General features: G+C 35.1%; 2 protein-coding genes across 3 annotated transcripts; both read right to left on the minus strand.

The window, feature by feature from the left end:
• Positions 1 to 4361: 4361 nt before the first annotated feature.
• On the minus strand, positions 4362 to 4748 carry LOC133034487 (uncharacterized). Its single transcript, XM_061109579.1, has one exon. The coding sequence runs from the start codon at positions 4746 to 4748 to the stop codon at positions 4362 to 4364; it is 387 nt and encodes a 128-aa protein (XP_060965562.1).
• Positions 4749 to 11715: 6967 nt separating this feature from the next.
• LOC115721132 (probable linoleate 9S-lipoxygenase 5) lies at positions 11716 to 20217 on the minus strand. Of its 2 annotated transcripts, XM_030650384.2 has the most exons (9): positions 19844 to 20163; positions 14995 to 15290; positions 14616 to 14856; positions 14161 to 14499; positions 13939 to 14024; positions 13717 to 13824; positions 13305 to 13609; positions 12955 to 13218; positions 11716 to 12706 (listed from the first exon to the last, which is right to left on the minus strand). In XM_030650384.2, exons 1-9 carry the CDS (start codon positions 20028 to 20030, stop codon positions 11953 to 11955), a joined length of 2580 nt encoding a protein of 859 aa, XP_030506244.2. In that variant the 5' UTR covers positions 20031 to 20163; the 3' UTR covers positions 11716 to 11952. The 2 variants fall into 2 exon arrangements, with proteins under 2 accessions (XP_030506244.2, XP_060966833.1); XM_061110850.1 differs by lacking the exon at positions 14161 to 14499 and having other exon boundaries at positions 19844 to 20217.
• Between the last annotated feature and the right edge of the window lie 4576 nt (positions 20218 to 24793).

Here is a 24793-nt window from a genome sequence, read left to right on the forward strand (position 1 = left end):
GTACGGGGAGAGAGAGTGAGGACGGGGAGAGGGAGAGAGGACGAGGAGAGAGAGAGAGAGAGAGAGAGAGAGAGAGAGAGAGAGAGAGAGAGAGAGAGAATGGGGGAGAGACAGAGTGGGAAGCGGGCAGCATGTCACGGGGAGCTCAGCCCGTGCCTTGGTATTGGGAATATTTTACCAGGATCTAGATTTACTAACAAGTATGTTGAATTAACATCCTAAATATGAATTCTCTAAAACAATCAAATAAACACATAAGGGTTTAAGAAAACCTTACATTGGTTGCAGCGGAATAATATGACTCCTTCCGTTCAAGATCTCTAGCCCTTTATTCCTTTCTGTAGTAGAGCATTATCAAGATCTGAACCTGGATCTCTTTCTCTCCTTCGGGTTTGGTTACCACCGTCTTGCTCACTATGATTGTGTACTTGACTTGCTATGTGTGGGCACGTCACTCATCACTAAGGCTTTCGAATATGGTGAAGAACAATGAAGGAGGTGAAATGTCTATAAAAGGAACTTGCTCACCTAGGTTTGGTTGAATAGTCAAGATGACATTAATTGACAAAGTATCAAAAGTGGATGAGATGAGAGCATCATGTTCCTTTTATAGTGTTTCAACTAGGGCTTAGGGTTGAATTATATGGATTAAAAAAGAATAAAATATTGGGCAAAATACTATATGGTCGTACACTTAAAGTGAGCCACTTTCTAGTTACAATTTTGCCACTTTATTTCAACCACTTATTCTTCTTTTCAATAATACCATATTTTTCAATTCAACCTTATAAATGCCAAAACTATTTATTTAATAATTATAATTAATTACTAAATAAAATTGTCATTTATGTAATTTATTAATTAGACCATACAAAGTCTCTTAATTAACAAATTGACCCCAAAACCTCTTTTCTTCACAATTAAGCTCTTGCTTAGTGAAAGTTCTTAAATAAGACATAGTCTAATTTTAGAATTATAAATGATTAATTAAAATTAATTAACTGAGTCTGCAAGCAATATTATCTCAACTAGTGAGGGGACCATGGGCCTATGTAACTGAGCTTTCAATAAGTAGATCTAGAATTTACCAAGTAAATTCCCTAACTTATTAATTCCTCATTGAACCACTATAGAACTTGGAATTGAATGCACTCTCAGTTATATAGAACACTCTATATGTACCACGATATAAATACGTTATGATTATCCATTGTTACAATCCTAATAGTCAAGGATCCTCTATAGATGATCTACACTGAATAGGGATAAATTTACCGTTCTACCCTTCAATGTATTTTATCCTTAAAACACTTAGCTACCTATAAATGATATTTCAGTAAACTAATATAATTACTGAAATGAGATCTCAATCATTATCTCTATTCAGCCAACCTCGAAGGAAATCATCGTTTCACTTCTATGTCTAGATAGAAGCTATAGATTCCATATCTATGATTAGCGCTCCCACTCAATTGTACTATCATGTTCCCAAAATGTACGTATCACTCAGACCAAAAGGTAGGCTTAACTAACAAATCAAAGAACACAAATAACACTCTTGAGATCGAACCTAACCATGCAAGGATTAAGATCCATAGACCTAAGATCAATCATTGATATTGACTTAGAAAGATATAACGGTAAGTTTATGATATCTTATCTAAGATCAATATCGGTCTCTTCCAATGTATACTCCATACATCCGATACTGGTAAACTTTGCCAATGCCTTGGAAAGGATATAACACTTATCCAAGGTCTAAGTATACCTATCGCAGATTATCATGCCAGTCTAAATCCAGTGAACTGACAAATCAGGGAATAAACTTTTGAACATATAATCATGATTATATTCCACTGTGCTGACGACACTATAATCATGAACAAATACATATGCACTGGACTTAATAGAATTTATACATTAAACATAATCATGAAATAAATCATGTGAACCATGCAACATAAAATGCGATTTGTGATCTTTATTAATTAGTAAATCTGATTATATTGAAATGAGTTTTATTTTGGGCACAAAACCCAACACTTGGCCCCTCCTCGTGTTGGCCTTTCCTCTCGCGTGGTGTCCCACCTTGGTAGTTGGCCTCCCATTTTCTTGCCCATATACCTTCAAAGTGTATTGTAGGGGACTTATCTCCGATTAGCTTAAACATTTCCAAAAATATACTTAGTGAATTTCCAAGAACACTAGTATGGCTAGTTTTGGTTTTATAAGGCTAGTATAACTGATTTTGGTTTAGTAAGGTCAGTATGATCTAATAAAAAACATCAGGCATATTGTAGATACTTTCAGCAATGGAGACGAGCACAGATTAGTCCTTTTCTTTACATTAGAGAATTATGAGTGACAATATTTATATAAAATTTCATATTTTATTAAATATTTAATACTGATTAATTTTTTTCCTTTATTTTGTACGTAGGTGTTCTATTTGTAACACCCGTATTTTATAATAATAAATCCGAAATCTAATTTTAATAATTAATATATTAATAATCATATGAATCGGGATCCCGAGTATCAAAATACTAGTTAAAAGTATTTTACTAATATGTACATATATATTTTTTTTTTAAATTTAGCGGACAAGCATCCTCAAAATACAGACTCCAAAATACTAATAAACCGAAACCCTCCAGGTTGCACTGCCGCGATATGTACAATCATGCCGAGTTCCACCTCACCGTTCCTCCATGACTTTGCTTTTCCTTTACCTACACAAGGTAGCAACCGATGAGTCAACGGTACTCGGTAAGATATGCAAGAAATATATAAAAGTAAGCACGTTGCCGGCTTTATGATTAGTACCCTGAGCTTAACAACGAAGCTCACCAAATGATTAAGAACGTTCTTAAGGGTAGTACGACTGCTATACCAAATGCACTAAAGTACCAACTCTGTACTTGTGTTGGTAGAGCCCTAACTGTACTCCCAGAAATTACTAAGTGTTGTACCACGAACACGACGTACCCTGGGTACTCGTGTTGGTAACACCGTAACCGCATTAACATTCAAAACAAGCATATACATTCATATATATATTCTTACGCTATCTTACCTCGTTCCTTACTCAAGTGTGCCGGTCAGCCTGAGTGGAAGTGCAGCTCGACGTTTTACAGGGCCCTAAACCATAATGTTAAAAATCCGGTGAGAGACTCGCTAAAACACTTATCAGGGATTTAAAATAGAAACTAAACTTAACCCTATCGATAAAACGGATGCCAACACCCTAAATTACTTAAAAACGGGAAAAATTAGGGCTCGGGAAAAAGCCCCCCAAGCGGCCGGTTCCCGGCCAAGGTCACCGGGACCAACAGGTCGGCCAGAGTTTGCAACAGGCCCCGAGAACCGAATTCCGTTACAGCTCAGGAACCCAAAAATTCTTCCCCTTAATTCAAAACAACCCCAAATTTCACAAAAACTTCCAGAACACCTGTAAATATCATATTAGATCAATCCCAATCAACAAAACTCAGCAATTCGCACAGATTCTCAAATCACCATTAGAGACCTAACTTAGGTTTTCTAACCTCCAACTTGCATAACTCACAACCTAAGGCTTAAATCCACCTCAAAACAGTAGGAAAAACTAGAATTCAACTTCAGCAAACAAAATCAAACTGAACATACATATACAGCTCTCAATTCAACCCTATAATCACCTAATTCAACCCAAAATTCAACTAAAACCCAAATAAAAAGGTTATGAGGATTTACCTTGATTCAAAGGGTTCCAAATCAGCTAGAGATTGGAGAAAATCAGCAAAGAAAAAAAATCTTCTCCTTGCTGGGTTGAAGATTCGAAAGAGAGAGAGAGAGAAAGAATGAGGAGATGCCTCTTTTCCTCTAAATTTCTTCAAGCTTAAGGCAAGTCTCCAATTTTCCCTTTTCTTTCTTTTTTTTCTTTTTAAAAAACTTATATTCAGCCTAAAGAATAAACTCAAATAAAACAAAATAGAACTTGCCAAAAGACCTAATTGCCCCTTTCACTAATAAAAACAATTAAAACATCACAAGGGTAGAATGGTCATTTACTAAATCCCGAAAAAACCAATACCGCTAAAACCTAACAAAGATACCCCGAATAAATTCTAAATTATAAAATGCGACTCTCTATAGGCCCAACGTCGCTTTCCACAGCTTCCGAACACAATCACAGAAATTGAGAAATTACATAGATAGCATAATAAATATATATGCACTCAAATAAATTCCCATAATCGTAATATTATTGATAATAATAAAATCTCATACATAAACCCTAATTATTTAATAATTCAAAGTATTAATCATATGCGGTCTTTACAATTATCCCCCCGTTAAAAGGATTTCGCCCCCGAAATCTACCTGAATAACTCAGGGTGCTGAGCCCTCATATCGAATTCCAATTCCCAAGTGGCTTCTTCCACTTTACTATTCCTCCAGAGTACCTTAACCAATGATATAGTTTTAGTTCTCAAAACTTTTTCCTTCCTATCCAGAATTTGCACTGGTTGTTCGTCATAAGATAGATCGGGTTGCAACTCTAACATTTCATAACTCAGAACGTGCATTGGATCAGACACATACTTCCTCAGCATGGAAACATGGAACACGTTATGCACTGCTGACAAGGAAGGAGGTAAGGCTAACCGATAAGCAACTTGTCCAACCTTCTCCAGAATTTCAAAAGGTCCAATAAACCTAGGGCTCAATTTACCTTTCTTTCCAAAGCGTCTGATTCCCTTCATCGGGGATACTCGAAGAAAGACATGATCACCAGGTTGGAATGTAACATCCCGTCGCTTAGGATCTGCATAACTTTTCTGCCTGCTTTGAGAAGCAAGCATTCGAACTTTGATCTTGTCTATTGCTTCATTCGTCTTCTGGACTAATTCAGGGCCCAAGTATTTCCGTTCTCCTGTTTCGTCCCAATGAATTGGGGAACGACACTTTCTTCCATAGAGCAGCTCATAGGGAGCCATTCCTATGGTACTTTGATAGCTATTATTATAGGAGAATTCAATCAGAGGCAAATACTTACTCCATGACCCTCCAAAATCCATGACACAAGCTCGTAACAAGTCTTCAAGTATCTGGATAGTTCGTTCAGATTGCCCATCTGTTTGAGGATGAAAGGCTGTGCTGAATTTCAAATTAGTTCCCATAGCCTTTTGTAAACTCACCCAAAACTTTGAGGTAAATTTAGGATCCCTATCTGAAACGATTGACTTCGGTACTCCATGAAGACGGACAATTTCTTTCACATACAAATCAGCATACTGATCCACTGAATAGGTTACCTTAACAGGTAAGAAATGTGCTGACTTTGTAAAACGATCCACCACAACCCAAACTGAGTCGTACATTCCTGTGGTCCTAGGCAAGCCAACCACAAAGTCCATAGCAATGTCTTCCCACTTCCATTCTGGAAGTGTTAATGGTTGAAGTAATCCCGCCGGTCGTTGATGCTCAGCATTGATTTGCTGAGAGGTTAAACATTTAGTGACATAGTCCACTACATCCCTCTTCATCCCATACCACCAGAAATAGGGCTTCAAGTCTTGATACATTTTGGTGGTTCCTGGATGTAATGAGTAAGGGGTAGTATGAGCTTCCTCTAAAATTTCCTTTTTAAGCTCACTGAAATCAGGGACACACACCCGTGCTTTAAACAACAGCATCCCATTGTCAGAAATGGAGAAGTCCTTAGCTTTGCACACTAAGACATCTTCTCGAATTTTTACCAATTCGGGAATCTTCTAACCGGGCCATTCGATTCTTTCCAACAAAATGCGGCGAAGTGTCAGATTAAATAATTTCTCAGTTACCAACTCAATGTTTGCTCTAGTCATTTCCGAGGCTAGCTGAGAGGAAATCATAACCATGTTGGATATCTGATCAGGTCCTTTTCTGCTTAAGGCATCAGCCACAACATTTGCCTTTCCAGGATGATACAGGATTTCACAGTCATAGTCTTTTACCAATTCTAACCACCTTCTCTGTCTCATATTCAAATCCTTCTGAGTGAAGAAATATTTGAGACTCTTGTGGTCAGTATAGATCTCACACCTTTCACCATACAAGTAATGTCGCCAAATTTTCAAGGCGAACACCACCGTCGCAAGTTCTAGGTCGTGAGTTGGGTAACGCCGCTCATAATCTTTCAATTGCCTTGAGAAGCATAAGCTATGACTTTATCTCACATTAACACACGGCTAAACCCTGCCTTGAAGCATCACAATACACCACAAACTTTTCTTGATCGGATGGCAAGGCCGGGACGGGGGTAATCAATCGGCTAGCTTCGGCTCTTGAAAACTCTTTTCACACTTATCGACCATATAAATCACCTTTGATTTTTCCTAGTTAGCTCGGATAACGGCATCGCAATTTTGGAAAATCCTTCCACAAAACGCCGATAATAACCCGTGGCTAAACCGAGAAAACTTCGAATTTCAAGGATGTTGTTTTAGGTCTAGGCCAATTCTTCACCGCTTCAATCTTCCCTGGATCAACCATAATTCGTGTTTTCCAACAATATGCCCCGGAAAAAGACACTTGTGACGACGGGAACTCACACTTTTTGAACTTTGCATAGAGTTTATGATCTCTAAGCCGTTGCGGAACCATTCGAAGATGTTGCTCATGCTCGCACGACCAGAGAGTACACAAGAATATCATCGATAAATACAATTACAAAATTATCGAGGAAATCCTTGAATACCCTATTCATGAGATCCATAAAATTTCTGCGGTGCATTTGTTAACCCAAAAGACATAACCGAATTCATAATGACCATACCGGGTTCGGAAAAGGCATCTTCGGGATATCCTCTTCTCGAATTCTCAATTGATGATATCCGGACCTCGAGTCAATCTTAGAGAATGCGTCTTGCCCGAAGTTGGTCAAACAAATCGTCAATTTTGACGGGAGGATATTTATTCTTAATAGTTAACTTATTCAGCTCCCGATAATCGATACACATCCGAAGAGTTCCATCTTTCTTCTTCACAAATAGTACAGGGGCTCCCCAAGGTGACACACTAGGCCGAGTGAACCCTAGATCCAACATCCCTTGGAGTTGTATCTTTAATTCTTTTAATTCAGCAGGTGCCATTCGGTAGGGTGCCTTTGAAACGAGTTCGCTCCAGAATTAAATCAATGATGAAATCTATCTCCCGCTGAGGTGGTAATCCCGGCAATTCCTCTGGAAACACATCCAGGAATTCCTTAACCACTTTAACTTCTTCTGGTCCAAGTATCACAGGTTTACTGGAATCCACTACCACTGCCAAAAATCCAACACATCCATCTCGTAATAAATCCCTAGCTTTCAACGCTGAGATTCTTGGAACACGAGAACCTTGGACCGAACCAACAAAAACAAAAGGTTCCTCATTCTCCGGTTCAAAAGTCACCATTTTCCGTTTACAATCAATACTAGCAGAGTATTTAGACAAAAAGTCCATACCAAGTATGATATCGAATTCGGCCAGTGGTAACTCCACGAGATCAGCACTCAATTCTCTATCTTCAATTCTAATTATTACTGACCTAATCCACTTTTTTGAAATAATTAATTCTCCATTAGGCAACAGGGTTCCAAACCCCGTCTCGAGAATATCACTAGGTCTATCAAACTGATCAAGAAGTCTTGATGACATATAAGACCGAGTAGCACCCGAATCAAATAAAACAGTATAAGCAAAACCATTGATTAGAAGGCGACACCGCAACTGCGGGAGCGCGGCGGCATGCACGAGTTATAGCAAAGACACGAGCGAGGTACAGGTTTGACCTCGGGCTTCGGTTCCTCTTTCTTCAACTGAGGACAGTCTTTCCTGAGATGTCCCACCGAACCACACTGAAAACAGGCTCTCCGGTTACAAACCCCGGGATGATGCTTCTTGCAACGCGGGCACTCAAGATAAGAATAAGTCTGACGTCCTCCTCTATTCTGGTTTCCTCGAAACCTTTTTCCTTGCCCTGAACTTCCCGAAGATGGAAAAGTTCTTTTCTTCTGTTCAAAGGTAGAACCCCCACTCTCTTTCTCAGGACCCGACATAGGGAGAGTAGTGATACCACCAACACCAGAAGACTCTCGGGTTTCTTGTAAAAATTTAACTGCTCCTTCAGCTCGAAGAGCCTTATCAACCATTTCTGCATAAGTTGTTGTATCACTCGTTGTAATAACCAGGTCATGTCTGATTTTGGCATTCAGCCCAGCCAAATACTTTTCTTTCTTGCTGAAGTCTGTTGGTACAATTCCGGAGGCTAACTTGGCCAAGCGATCAAACTTGGTTGTATATTCAGTTACTGACATACCCTCACCTTGTACCAACTCAACAAATTCCTTCCGCTTTGCACTGCGGACCGCCTCATTGTAATACTTGGCATTGAACAATTCCCAGAACTCCTCCCAGGCCATTCTAGTCACATCTCTGGTGAGGGATACCATTTCCCACCAGATCAAGGCATCCTCTTGAAATTGAAATGTGGCACATGCCACTCTATCATTTCCAGTTACTCCCATAAAATTCAGTATTTTCTCAATAACGGTCAACCACTGCTCAGCCTTTAAAACATCAGGGCCTCCCAGAAATACTGGAGGCGCTTGCTTTCTGAACCTTTCATATAAAGGCTCCATGCGGTTACCAGCAATATTTTGCTCAGCTGGTACCACAGGGGCTGCAGGAGCTAAAGGAGCCGCAACAGGCGATTGCAGGGGAGGTTCAACAGGAGCATCCCGTTGCCTGAGTCGTCGGATCTCTTCTTCTTGTTGCTCAATTCTAGTTTGCATCTCAACAAACCTTTGTTCCCAATCAACAGGGGCCTGAGGTGGATTCTCCTGTCCACCTCTCGGGACTCGACCGCGGCCTCTACCGCGTCCACGGGGGTTTTGGGGATTTCTACCACCCCGACCACCTCCGGTCTCAACCAATTCACCCTGCCTTCTAACGTTTCGCTGGTCGTCCATTATTTAGGACTTAGCCTGCGAACCCACAAGGCACGTAGGTCAGACAGTGGTCAAAATATTTTCAAGACCGCAATTAAGATTTAAAACATCTTATTTAATCATATATACAACACAACATATCTTAAAATAGTTTGCAAAAAGAAATAAAGCTTACGGAACCATGAGTTGAACTCGACACTGGCCTTGATTGTACATATCTTGACGGTCTTCAGTGAACAACCCGGTGGCTCTGATACCAAACTGTAACATCCGTATTTTATAATAATAAATCCGAAATCTAATTTTAATAATTAATATATTAATAATCATATGAATCGGGATCCCGAGTATCAAAATACTAGTTAAAAGTATTTTACTAATATGTACATATATATTTTTTTTTTAAATTTAGCGGACAAGCATCCTCAAAATACAGACTCCAAAATACTAATAAACCGAAACCCTCCAGGTTGCACTGCCGCGATATGTACAATCATGCCGAGTTCCACCTCAAGCTGTTCTCCAAAGCTTTGCTTTTCCTTTACTACACAAGGTAGCAAACCGATGAGTCAACGTACTCGGTAAGATATGCAAGAAATATATAAAAGTAGCACGGCCTTGACTTTATGATTAAGCCGCACGAGCTTAACAACGAAGCTCACCAAATGATTAAGAACGTTCTTAAGGGTAGTACGATTTATACCAAATGCCTTTAAAGTACCAACTACGTACTTGTGTTGGTAGAGCCCTAGCTGTGATCAATTACTAAGTGTTGTACCACGAACACGACGTACCCTGGGTACTCGTGTTGGTAACACCGTAACCGCATTAACATTCAAAACAAGCATATACATTCATATATATATTCTTACGCTATCTTACCTCGTTCCTTACTCAAGTGTGCCGGTCAGCCTGAGTGGAAGTGCAGCTCGACGTTTTACAGGGCCCTAAACCATAATGTTAAAAATCCGGTGAGAGACTCGCTAAAACACTTATCGGGGATTTAAAATAGAAACTAAACTTAACCCTATCGATAAAAGGGATGCCAACACCCTAAATTACTTAAAAATGGGAAAAATTAGGGCTCGGGAAAAAGCCCCAACCGGCAGGCCGGTTCCCAACCGGAAGTCCGGTTCCTGGGACCAAGCCGATCGGCCAGGTTGTAACGGGGCCCAGAACCGAATTCGGTTACGAGCTGGGAACCCAAAAATTCTTCCCCTTAATTCAAAACAACCCCAAATTTCACAAAAACTTCCAGAACACCTGTAAATATCATATTAGATCAATCCCAATCAACAAAACTCAGCAATTCGCACAGATTCTCAAATCACCATTAGAGACCTAACTTAGGTTTTCTAACCTCCAACTTGCATAACTCACAACCTAAGGCTTAAATCCACCTCAAAACAGTAGGAAAAACTAGAATTCAACTTCAGCAAACAAAATCAAACTGAACATACATATACAGCTCTCAATTCAACCCTATAATCACCTAATTCAACCCAAAATTCAACTAAAACCCAAATAAAAAGGTTATGAGGATTTACCTTGATTCAAAGGGTTCCAAATCAGCTAGAGATTGGAGAAAATCAGCAAAGAAAAAAAATCTTCTCCTTGCTGGGTTGAAGATTCGAAAGAGAGAGAGAGAGAAAGAATGAGGAGATGCCTCTTTTCCTCTAAATTTCTTCAAGCTTAAGGTAAGTCTCCAATTTTCCCTTTTCTTTCTTTTTTTTTTTAAAAAAACTTATATTCAGCCTAAAGAATAAACTCAAATAAAACAAAATAGAACTTGCCAAAAGACCTAATTGCCCCTTTCACTATTAAAAACAATTAAAACATCACAAGGGTAGAATGGTCATTTACTAAATCCCGAAAAAACCAATACCGCTAAAACCTAACAAAGATACCCCGAATAAATTCTAAATTATAAAATGCGACTCTCTATAGGCCCAACGTCGCTTTCCACAGCTTCCGAACACAATCACAGAAATTGAGAAATTACATAGATAGCATAATAAATATATATGCACTCAAATAAATTCCCATAATCGTAATATTATTGATAATAATAAAATCTCATACATAAACCCTAATTATTTAATAATTCAAAGTATTAATCATATGCGGTCTTTACACTATTGGTGGGATGGAAGTCACAACTCTTAAGTTTGATATATTCTTTTATGATATTAAGATTTTGTTGTCTAGTCCTCTTGGGTATCTTTACATGCTCTTAGGATAGACAATAAACTTTTTTTAGAAGGAAGAAAACCCTCCACTTTTTGTTTAAGGTAGTTACCTTAGTTATTCTAACCATCGTCGATTTTCCCTTAAAAAAAAGTGTCGAAAATAGGTTCGAAATTTTTTAAACATGTGTGGTAAACAAGAATATTAATAACTCTATTATCGATACTGTAAACTATTTAGATAGAAAAAAAATATTTTGTATATATTTTTAGACATGGAGGTTGAGAAAGATGTTAAAATAAGAAATTAGTGGTAACACGCCTCATATATTAGTATGGTTAAAGAGTTGAAACTATTTAAGATGTAGGGAGGATGTGCTATATTTAACATTGGGTTTCACTTTTTAAGTGAAGGAGAACTATTGGAGAATATTTCATAACAGGAGACTAAAGTTAGGTGAAGAAACTATTCAAGAGAAATAACAGGAAAGAAAATATTAGAGTTGACGAGATGATTTTCTTTCTTAAGCTAACTTGAGAACTTTTTTTTTATTAGAGAACAATATTATGCATAATATGAAACTTCAAATACTTTATTCATTTGGGGTTCATACGTCATATTGAGCACCATGCTCAATATAGATAAGCTAGTAATACAAAAGTTTTTTTAGGGCTTTCATATTTAGAGAACTCTTAAACATACAAACTCACCCTGACCAGGAAACTCAAAAACATAATTTCAGCAAGTGAAATGAAAATGAAAGATAAAAATACTAGTTAACAACCATACCCATGCAAGGATGCATGACCTAGATTGAAACGCTATTCGGAATTCCCATGGCAGTAACTCCTTTTTCACTAGTAGGATGGAGCAAAGTGTACGGAAACTTAATAGGCCCAACTCGGTTCTTCAAATTCACATCATTGTTCCTCCTCATAATGTTGTCCTCAATTTGAATGAGTTTCTTTCCAAACCTTTCAAAAGCTTGCAAGGAATGACCTTCTGACGTCCACTCAGGTGTGTCTCTTTGTCCAAGATAAACTTCATCAGAAGTATGCCTTGACAAGACCTCAATCAGGGAAACTCCAATCAGGGTCTGCAACAACGGAGTAATAGTCTTCAAGAAACCCTTTTCAGGATCAGACTGAAGCTCCTCATATTCAGGAGTTCCCTTCTCAGGCATGAAGCGACGACTTAATGTAGGGCGATTTGGAAGGAACCCTGCATAAGGGTACTGTCCAAAGTTGACTGCCGCATGAAGGGCAGAAGCAATCCATATCATTATGGTGCATGAATCTATTAACTCTTCACGAGTTTGCATTTTATTCCACCAGAGCTCGTCTTTCTTGTCACCATGACCGACCTCTCTAAGTTCCTTCCACCATGCCTGAAGTTCACAATCTTTCTGGACAATGTCATCAGTCTTGTAAAAGTAAGAACAGTACTCTTCAACCCATGATTTAATTGCAGACCAGATCTCTAATCCATCGACAGCATATGGGTAGTCTTCTATCAGTAGGCGAAGCCCATGTGGAGAATTTGGATCCTCAACTGCCACTCCTCTGCATAGAGCCAAAGTGTAGTTGTCAACTAAATAAGAACTTAACAAGAAGATTTTCATTACAGACTTTTTTTTCAATAAACCTTTACACCCAACTTTTTTTTTTTTTTTTGCAATATTATATATTAAAGAGAATTTCATTATCCCTACTTGATCATAAGACATGGGTTCCTTTTCCTTTAAACTTTTATATCAAAAAATCAATGAGATTATATGTATATATAAATTCTTAGGCTTGAAAAGACTTGCCTCTTAAGAAGTTCTGCAGGGAGTGCTTGTTCAGGAAAAATCCAATTCTTATAGACTACTGCTGACATTTCCATAGCATATTTTCCTGGAAAAACTGTTATTTCCAAAATTCCTCCAGCATTAATAAGAGTTTGTCTTGCAAGTGCATTTATATTCATAGTGTCCCGAAAATGAGGTTGCAAGAGTTTATGAATTGGGTGGAGTGCACTTAGTTGTCTGTTTGTTGCTATCACAAATGGCTCAATCACGGCATGAGTATTCAACCTATAAACAAACAAAAATTAAGGCACTAGACCATGTTACAAATTGAAACAAATAATTGGGGCAAACTTTCCTTCAAATCATCATACCAGTGACTAATGAGTTGATGATAGCCTGAGTCATTTACAGCTACATAAGCTTTAGCAAGTTCCCAAATGGCACTTTCAACACCTTCTTTAGATGGGGTGTATACTTTGCTAACTGCACCATATTGGTCACCATTTGGATGTGGTAAGCTTAATTCAATAGCCAACGGCTTCAAAGTGCCATCATCTTTGAGAAACAGGAGTGTCCTACTAGCATAAGTCTTTGTCAAAGTTGAGTTAATCCTCCTCAAGTATGGCATGAATGAATCATGGTGATCCAATATAAATAACTTGTTGTTATTGAGTGCCTATACAACCATAACACATTAATAATTAAACAAAAATGCTCGAGGTAATAATTACTAAATTAGAAAATGAAATCTAGCACAAAAAACAATATGTCACAAAACATTACCTCGAATACACCAAGTCCATCCAAATTACTTTGAATATGGTCTTCAATAATTTTACTAGTTTGGTCACCGTACACTTTAGGGTCTAGCGTACTTTTTGGTGGGAATTCCTGTAATTAAATTGGAGAAAATACTAATTGGAAAAAAATCAATTAAAATAACCTAAATTTTGCAATATTTGCTTTAATCATGTTTATTAATTTTAGTATGTAATCATAAATTACCTCAAGGCGACGAATGACAACAGGGTTAACTCCAGCCACCATTTCTCTTCCAAACTCTTCATCAGTCCTCCACCCAGATTTATTCTCTAAGCCAAATTATTAAGACACCGAAATTAGATGAACCAAATTAACAGTGAAAAGATGCAATCTAATGATTTTTCGAATGGTATAAAAAGTATCATTGTGAACAAGATTGAATGTGACTTATGAATAAATAAAAACCTTTAATCACATGAGGTGGAGGATATTTAAGGAACTGTCCCCTGTCAATTTTAAACATTTCCTGAAGCAACTCAGCTGGAACATTTTTCTCAATATTGTCAACTACTGTTGTTGGTAGCTTAAGTCCTCCTTTATACAGGTCATATACCTCTTCAAAGCTACTAAACTCACCAGGGGTCTCACCAAAATAAGATTCCAAAGCAGGAAAAATGCCTTGAGCTAAAGACTTTAGTCCATAACCAAGAAAGTCAGCCATCTTAACATGACCAAACCGTTCATCTCGTGGAACATAAACATTTAAACTTGTGATAAGACTCATGCTGCTCTCAATGTTAGCATCTGTTAAGAAATAACAGGAAAAAAAAATCACATCTTTAAGAGCAAGAACCAAAATTCAAACTAATTCCCAAATCACCACTCTAGTTTGATACAAGTAACACACATAAATGTCTAACCTGTCTCAGTGGGTGGCCTTCCGGTTCTTCCTCTTCGAGGGTAAGGGAAGTCACTAGATCCTCCAAGGATTTGACGAACATAATCTTGACCCTTATCAGGATTACCCAGATCATTGTAGTAAGCATAGTCATAAACTCTATCCCACTCTTGGCGCTCTCCTTTTCCATTTCCTCTCAAGTTCACTAACTCTTGTTCTCTCAACTCACGCAGTGGTTCGGGTGTTTCACTTGGAAGATATGACTACAAAGATAAAGCCCAAGAACTTAAGATAATAACACAAAACAGTGAATTTATCCTTAAAGAAAAAAAGCTCTGATTTTTCATTACGTACTTTATACAAACAGATGGAGGGCTATCTTAAAAAACAAGAACCAATACCTTGTTTCTGAAGAAAACACGATCGTAGTCATATTTGGTTGCTGGGTAGATCCAAGAGTTACATACAAAGTGGATATCACCTTCATCGGGAACATCTTTGAGTGTAAAGGTCTTAAGAAAGAATTTTTCGGTAGCGTGATTATTTGTGACGATCAAAGCTCCTGGAACTCCAACTGACACGTCCAAATCCAAAGTAACATTGAAAGCATTGTCGCCTGGTGCTAATGAAGGTAAAGATGAGGTAACCTCATTCTCCAAGCAAGCTTCTTTTCCTACTTTCCCTTTTAATCCATTTGCTGTAACACCAAAAATTGTAAATGAAATTATGCTTGTGATGATGGCAAATGTATACAAATACAATGTGGTATTTTTTTAAGGACAGGGATGAATGATAAATGATAGAGTAATGCTAGAGAGACATGTAATACAATTTTTTTTTTTTTTACTATATTCAATTTCTAACATAGATAATTATATATGGAAACCATGTGTTATTTTTAATTCTGTAGTTAAGACTAATTATACATTATTATATGCAAAAGCAGAACTATAATTTGATGAAAATAATGAAATCGAAATACTCTTTAGCTTTCACAAAATCCTAAATTATTTTGTCTACTATTAAGAAATTATATTTTCTTACAACTATCAAATAAATAAATTATTATTGTTGTGACTTACATTCAAAATGTATCATATAATGATATCATTTTAAGTTTTGTGGAAAAAAAAAACCTCACATTAGTGAGTACTATGGCATTTGGATACACCAAGTGGTGTTTGGAAATGACAACAAAAGTTTACATGTTGTATATCAAAATGATAAATAAATCACATGAAACTATCTTTGAGTTCAAATGAAAATTCAAAGTCACCAAATACTATTGATAAGTCACGCAACTCACAAAGTTTAATATTTCATCAACTAATTGGTGGTGCGTACAACAAATAGATTTCAAGTGTAGAAATTTTATCGAATAGAACTTATTAGCAGGCGTTTGGTTGGGAGGAATGAAAATATAGGAATAGGAATGGAAATGGGAATAAGAATAGGAATGGAATGGAATAAAATTTAAAATGCATAAAAAAAATTGATAAAAAAATAATTAAATTTTTTTTCTTGTTACATTGGAATGGTCATTCCTTCCTTTTTAAAATGGAATAGCCATTCCACCAAAATAGTGGAAAGAGCATTCCATTGGAATGCCATTCCAATACTTTAAAATGCAACCAAACAAATGAATGGAATGAAAATTGTTTCCTTTCCATTCCATTCCATTTAATTACCTCCAACCAAACGCCACCTAAGTTATTAACTGTGTATAGCTTTATAAATAGATAAAAGGGAGAAGACAAGATGATTTAGTAACTTGTTCTTTATTAAAAGATAAAAAAGAAGATCTACCGATTTTTATATTGTGTTTCTGTTTTTTTTTTTTTTTTTAATCAAGAATAATAATCTTTTTATTAATCAAACAAGCCATTTACAACCAAATAGGAAATACACCTATAAATTTACATTAAAACTTACAAACTTTTAGCATTTCTAATAACAATTCTCTCAAAATTAGAAAGCTTCATATCTTGAATAAGAGACAATCTAGTTTTGAGATTCTCTTTAATGTTTCTATCTATATACATTGGAGCTATACATTTTCTTTCAAAACCACACAAGTTCCGATTGAGCCATATACCATATATGGCACTAGCTAGTGTAGCATAGTAAATTTCTATTAATAAACTTCTCGGTCTTTTTCCTTGAATCCAATCAAGAAACAATTGAAAATGTATTAGACTCTTTAATTATTTTTTCATTATAGCATAATAGTATTACAATCAACTAATAATTTAATAGCAGTGAGTTCGAACCATGCCTTCTCTTTTTCTCAACCCTCCCTCACCACTGGCTTTACACTCTTTAATTGTTAATTTACTTTTTAACAGTTCAATCGATTCGTACCATATAATAATAAAACTCTATGTACCACTTCTCTCATTTAATATATAATATTATATATAATATATATTTAATTATATAAATATAGGGATATGATTTTGTCCTATTATTGTACTTTCACGGATTGTAATTGGTGATGTACGGCAGCCGTCAGATGAGTGAGTTCTTTGATCTGACGGCTGAGATTGATCTAGGGATAATTAGGGTTAAAAAGTATAAACGTACTCTAACACTCATTTAATGTACCCTGAGACCCATCTAATTAATGTACCACGGAATACATTCCGTGAAAGTATATCACTGGACAAAATCATATCCCTATAAATATATATGTATTTTTTTGAAGCTATATATATAGTTCTTGCAGCAAAGAAACATTCATTTGAAAAAGCAACATTTAAACAATTTGAACAAATAAATACAGGTGTTGATGGTGGGGGTGTGATTTTTGAGTTTTTTTCAAGGAATAATTACATAAGCACCATTTTTTGTAAAATATTTACATTTTTACGTTCAAAATATATTTTTTAACATTTTTACGATTTTCCAAAAAATAACACGAAAACAACATAAAATCAACAAGAAAACAACATAAAAGTAACATCAAAATAACAACAAAAAAAACAACAAAAAATAACATACATATAACAAAAAATTAACAACAAATGAACAAAATTTCAACATAAAAAGACCGTATTTTATGTAAATAAAATCAAAAAAATCGTAAAAATATTTAAAATTCCGTGAAACCGTATTTTTGTTATTTTTGTGCATTTGTGAAATTAACCTTTTTTTCAAATTAAATAACACATGTAGTTTTTGTGATTTTTCAAATTGTGACTGCACTATAAAATCTCAAAACTACATAAATTGCACCATAAAAGTACAACATGGTGAAAGTGGTTTATACTATTGTCAAATAATTCAATAAATAAATATTATAATAAAAATTTTACCGAACAATTTAATGAAAATACGAATACATGGGGACTTTAGTACCAAATCCCACATATATCTTGAGCAACATTTGTTCATATATTATTTTATCTAATTTAATAAATCTGAATCTCATAATAATCTTGCATATATATAGATTTTGATAAATTTAAAAACTATATTCAAAATTTGGTATTTGTAACAATACGGTGCTGCAATTTAAATAGCTTTTTAGAATTCAAAACTGCACACCACAACATTTTCATAATTTCATATTGTGTGATTTAGAAAAATTGCAAATCACAACTATATAAAAATTGGAACAACCCAAATTCTAAATTTAAAAAAAAAAATAAAAAATAATATATAAAATAGAACAACAAATAATGAGGGGTCATAGCCAACCTCATTAAGTCCTAATTATATGTAAATAGTGTACGTGTGCAAAATTAATATACATAGTAAGCGGTATATAGATATAGATAAAGTAGTATGTTTTTTTTTATTGAAGCGTTTATATATTACATTACATAACTTGGAACTCGAACTTAGAACCTCCAACACGCATGCACCTTTCTATAGCCACTTGAGCAGTAACTACTTACAATTAAATATTCGAGAAAAAAAATAAAAAAGATATCATCTTTGCTACTAATTAATCATGACATTAATAAAGATGAGTAATATTATGTAATTGTACTATACCAAACGGCAATATATTATATAAATTAATATATATACACGTCATATATATATATATATGATTAAGAACTCGTTTAGAACGTCGTATCAAGTCGTATTGTATTGTATTATATTATATTGAATTTGATTATATATCATATTTTTATATAATACTATGTTAAACTTTAATTTATACTAAAATATTATATATTTAGGTGTCCATAAAAATTAATACTACATATAGTTTTACATAAAAATATTGCATAAAATATAATTTAATATAATACAATACAATACGACCTAATACGTCGTTTCAAACGAGCCCTAAATTGCTAGCTATATTGTCTGTAATTGCGTTCTTTCTTGATTTTTTTTCTTTTTTTTTTGAAAAAGCGTTCTTTCTTGATTTCAAACTCAAAAAAATTATATTTATTAGAAAAAAAGAACAATAGTAACATTTAATATAACAATATAGTATATACATACTAGGTGATTATTACGTGTCAAGCCACGTAGTGTTATTTTTATTTAATATTTTAGTTTTTTTTATTTTAATTAATAATTAAAATAGTATAATTATTTGAACAATTTGTTTTATAAAAATAAAATATGTGTCAGTATATTTAGTAAGTAAAACATAGTTGTGTTATAATAATGTATGTTATTAATAGTAAAATGTACATTAATCTTCTAATTGAAAAAAGTTCTATTATCTCATTTCATATCTAATAATAGCTACACAACTATATATTTATAGACTTTCACATTCTTTGCAAATTACTAATAAGCACCAATAATATTTTCATATTCTAATATTTTTCAACCTTCTCCTCTTGGTGGTAAAATTAAAAATAAAACTAAAAATAAGCACAAACATATAAGGTAAATACTAATTACAGCCCATTTCATCTTTTTATTTTAATTATTTTTTTAAGCCCAAGCCCAAAAATCTCTAAGCCAACACAATCAATCTTCTTTTATATTATCTTTTCTAGATATTTTATCTATATTTTTTTAAAAAAAAAATAAATAAAAAAATTATTAATATTCTCCCAAGATAGGTTTGTTAGAGAGATATGTGGCTAAGATGATTTTTTTAATTTAAAAAAAAGATTATTAATATTTAAAAGATTGTTTAATTTTTTGGGTTAATTATTGATCAAACCTAATCGTTAAATTTAACAGAATATTCTTTTATTTTTAAGTATATTCTGTTAAACCAAGAAATGTCGTTAGATAGGCACTTTTAATATATAAAGATATAAGTGTAAATACCTGCAGGGTCGGCATGGACAGCAGAAAGGAGCTGAAGAGAAACTTCTTTGGGTGAGAAATGAGAGACAGTACGGTCAAGTGCGGAGTGGTCTATAACGTTGTTCTTCGTCAACACCACCGTCCCTATGAATTTCTTCCCACCATGACCGTTGTTCATCAGTGTGTCCATGATTTTGTTCAACACCATTATGTGTATTATAAAATTAATCAACTTTTCAAGGATCGATGAGTATGCAAATAATTTTGAAATGAGAACTTGTGTTGAATAATATTATTGGGATTGAGTATTGGATGTATTTATAGGGAAGCTGGTGACCATATCACCCTTGTTGTTGTACTACTGGCAAAATGCCATTTTTCTTACTCTCTATTGTATTTTAAAATGAGATAAAGCATTTAAATAAAATAATTCTATTAAAACATTAAATAAGAGAGTGAAAAAAGAGGGGCAATAAAGTAGCCATTCTCCTAAGATAATTTTGGTGAAATCAATTGCAGTAAAATTGAATTTATGTCACATTTTTTTGGCCTAGTGGTGGCCGTGCTTGATTTGTAATTTTGGGTAGAGGGTTCGAAATCAGACCAAAATTGATTTTTATTTTATTTTTTTCTATTTTATGAATAAGCTTCATATATCGAAAACAAACAAAATAAGTTCAAACAGTAGCCACAAAAGGGACTACTTCCCTTAAAACAACCCTCGAGCCACAACGATTGACTCTAATTAGACATGTAGTGTGGTCCCGTAGGAAATTTAGCTTTGATACATAGGAATTAATTGTAATTCCAGATTCAAGATCACACTTAAACAAATAAAAATTAAATCAAAACAAACAAATCAAGAACAAAAAAAACCAGAAAAATATAACACAGATGAATCTAATGGCTGAACTTTAGTAGTTCTATCTGGCCATTCAATGAGATCATTTAGCACTCTAAGCAGCTTCTGTTGTGCTAGTAATGACCTGATCTTCCTTCTCCAAATTTTATAGTCTCCAGATCCATCAAACCTGTCAATATCAACTTTTATATTGCTCATGTTAGTAAATTCAGAAAAGAAAATAACTTTTTGTGAAGGAAAAGAATCACAGTTTGAACATTCAAACTCTTTCTTAATCAAGATTCTCCTTCAAGGACCAACTTCCTTCAATCTTGATCACCTTCTTCTCCCTTCTTGTGAATCTTTCTTGCTGTTGAAACCAGCTCTGATACCACTGTAGGAAATTGTTACAGTTTTATCCCTACACAACTCACACACACAGGTTATTATTCAAGGTCAATTTTGACCTTTCTTATCTGAATTAATTTGTACATATATGACACGTATTCTCTTACTTTGTTTCTCTTATAATTGACTTTACTAATATTTTCCTTTGTCTGAACAGAGCTTCGAAGGACAAATAGAAATTAGGGCAAAATCAATGCAAAAGTGAAGAAGAAAAATAAAGAGGGAAACTAGTTCTGATCATGAACTGGTTTCAAAAAAAATTGTGCAACAACAAACAATACACAACTAAAAAGATTAAGGTGAGAGAGAGAGCAAACACAGTGAGAATTTTACAAGGTTCACCCCTGAAATTGGGGCTACGTCCTTGGTGAGCTGCCTCAGAGAAGATTAGCCATAATCCACTATCAAGATCGATGATTACATCAAGTTTCAGAGCTCCAAGACACATGAATCGTCTGGTAGCTCATTCTTCAACTCAGGTATGTACAAATCTCTCGAAACTCTCTTCTTTTCTTCTCTCTCAGGATTAAATAGATCTTCTTTTTCTCTCTTTCTCTCTCTAACTATATCTCTATTCTTCTTTGAATACGAGGTAAGCTAGTACTGGATATGGGTCATTCTCTCCATCTCTTTCTGGTTTCTGAGAAGTGTTTTTGAAGCTGTAAGTATTTCTGAGTTTAGATCCATCTATTTATAGTTGCTGTAGCTGAGTAGGTTAGTTAGGATTAACTAACTAATTCTTGATCTTGGCGTCTAACCGTTAGATTTGTTAGGATTGTGGTAACTAACTGTTTTTGATTTTATTAACTGTTACAGGTTGACTTATATGGGGAATTAACCCAACATCTTGATTTTTACAAGGTTTGGTAGAAGAAAGCCACCTACGTCCTTGGTCTTTAAAGCTACAAACCTAGCTTTGAGTTCCACTATTAAGACAAGTTAACGGGCTTGATTAACCCTTACACATAGGAATTTTTCACCAAGGTGTTTCCAAATCTCTTACAATAGTTTTGTACTGTCGAGGACTATCAACCTCAAACACAAATTGTTGTAGTGCTAATCTCACTCTAAACGAGTTGTTTACAATACCGGTGCCAATCTCACATCAACACAATATAGAAATGTGTTTATGATTACAAACAAATTCACTCTAGAAAGTAATTAGCAAGCATACTTACAAGATGTAAATACAAATTTTGGCTTAAGTGTGTGAAAAGTATTTTGTTAGATTTTAAACTTGTGAGCTCCTTAAACCACTTGAAAGTGTTTGGTATAGGTAATAAATGTTCTACTAACTCTTAATTTTGAGAGAAAATAAGATTTATATAGTGTAGGAGAGAAAACTGGCATTTTTTAGCCATTGGACACAAAAATCGAGATATGCCCCTGGGAATACGGTTCACTATTCTCCAAATAGTAAACTGGTTTCTAGGAGATATGGTTCAGCATTTGGAAAATGGTTAATTGAAAATTAATAGAGATAAAATGTAACGCCCTAAATAATTAGGCACGCTACCCAAAATACTTATGAAGCCCTAATCCCCTAACCGGGATTACTAATTAAAATAGCGCAGAATTTAAACTTTTATATTAAACAGACTGAAAATAAACTTGTAATATATTTAAACTTTTCAAAATAGTTGGGATCCCAAAAACATTTACAAACTTATTACAAGTTCTTTCTTACTAGCCGACCTAAGCTTTCGCAGAAAATGTAATACAAAAGTCAACACTGTTAGACCCATAACCCGCTTGGTCTGAAGTGGCATGAACATGTACATTCTTCGCCCTGCTCCTGAAACTCATGGCTGATCAGCTAATGCCTTACCCTTTCCTGCACAGTAGAGCACCCGTGAGCCAAGCCCAGCAAGACAGTATAAATCATAACAAATATATTATGCTCATTTCACATATGTCTGTATAGCACAGACCTGATCATTATTTCATCATGCCCATTTATGTCTACGTGGCGTAGACCTATGTGTTGCGCTCACACATCTAATTAAATCTACGTGACGTAGACCCACGTGTTACTCTCACACGTCTAAATACATTAAGGCCTTAGAAGCGGTTCATCTCGGTTATGAGTACCGAGTCCAACCTGATTATGCCTTGAGCACATAATCCTTAAATCTCATTTCAATTAGCATGGCATGGCATTTATACACATATATCACTAGGGTAATAACCCTAGGCTATTAGACCGTTCCTATTAGGGTAATAACCCTAATCCCGGTTACTTAACATTCATGCATATCATTCTCAACATAAGCGCCACTGCGCATACTCTACGTGCTAATCACTGTCTTACCTGTTGTCCCGCAATAGTAGAGATTCCAAATCCCCGGGTGCTCCTGACCAGGTGCCGGTAATCCTAGTCACACACAATCCGGGATTCTCACAAATAGGGTTAACCCCTGATTTCACATTCATAAAATAAATTCATGGCATTTCAAATACAGATAATCACATAGAGCTCGAAAAGAGCTTTCCAACGGTATAAAGAACGTCCCAAACGGAGTCCCGAGTCAAAAGTTATGGCCAAAACAAATTTCAAAGATTTCCCGATGAACTCCAACCGAATTCGGATGAACCAACCGGAATTCCGGTTGTCTGCGCAGAACACGAAATTTCTCAATCTTTAAACCCCCAAAACTCACTCAAATCATTCCCAAACATTCCCAAACTTTCCAGAGCATCAATATATGTCATAATAAACATATTCCACAACTTAAACCCAACAATTGCACTAAAAATCAAAAAGTGCCATTAAAGCACCAAGCTTGAGTTCCATGAACTCAAGCTTGCTTTTCACAACCAAAATCACAATTCATCCACTTAGAGCAAAGGCCTAGGAAATATTATAGGGTCTAAAACACATATTTATGCATCAAAATCAAACAATAAATCCCATAATTTCGCATTGTAAAAATCAACTTAAAATTATGTTCAAAACTCCAAAACTTCAAGCTCTAAACTTGAGCTTCAACTCAACCAACTCAATCAATTTTCCACTCGCAAACACTTTCAAAAATCTGAATTCAAGACATGAAAATAACCCTAAAAATTTATCTAGAGCTCAATCAAACACCCAAGCAAGGATTCAAGCATCACACACTCAAATTCAACAAAACTAACTTCAATTCCTTTACACATGCAATCTCAAGAACATTAGCACAAACTTATGCTTTTACAACACTCAAATTCAGAAGTAAAAATCAAGATTAAAGTCATAGGAAACTACCTCAAACTCAAACCAAGAATTCACAACTTCAAAGCTCCAAAACAAGCTAAGAACCAAGCTTTTCTTCAAATTCAACTTTGAAATAATAAGAGGGTTTGGGAGAGAGAGGGGGTCGGCCAAGAGTGAAAGCAAAACCAGAAAATTGCTTTTCATTTCATCAAAAATCAATTTTAATCAAACATAATAATTAGGGGTGAAATAACCAAAATGCCCTCATGACTTATTATTCACACCTACACCCTCACAAGGGTAAATAAGTCATCTCAATACTCAATTAATTTCAAATAAATTTCAGATTATCATTCATCAAATAAAATGCCAAATTATCAATCCAATTTACATTTCGGGCCCGAACCCGGTTCGGCCCGAAATTCCCGGTTGTGACTATACCGCGCTAACCTGTCAGAACACACCTGAAAAGACAACACAGGTATACTATATAATAATATAGTTCCATTAAGCACGTAATCAAATTAAT

Source organism: Cannabis sativa, chromosome 2 (genome assembly GCF_029168945.1).
Source record: "Cannabis sativa cultivar Pink pepper isolate KNU-18-1 chromosome 2, ASM2916894v1, whole genome shotgun sequence".
In the NCBI taxonomy this organism is placed as follows: domain Eukaryota; kingdom Viridiplantae; phylum Streptophyta; class Magnoliopsida; order Rosales; family Cannabaceae; genus Cannabis; species Cannabis sativa.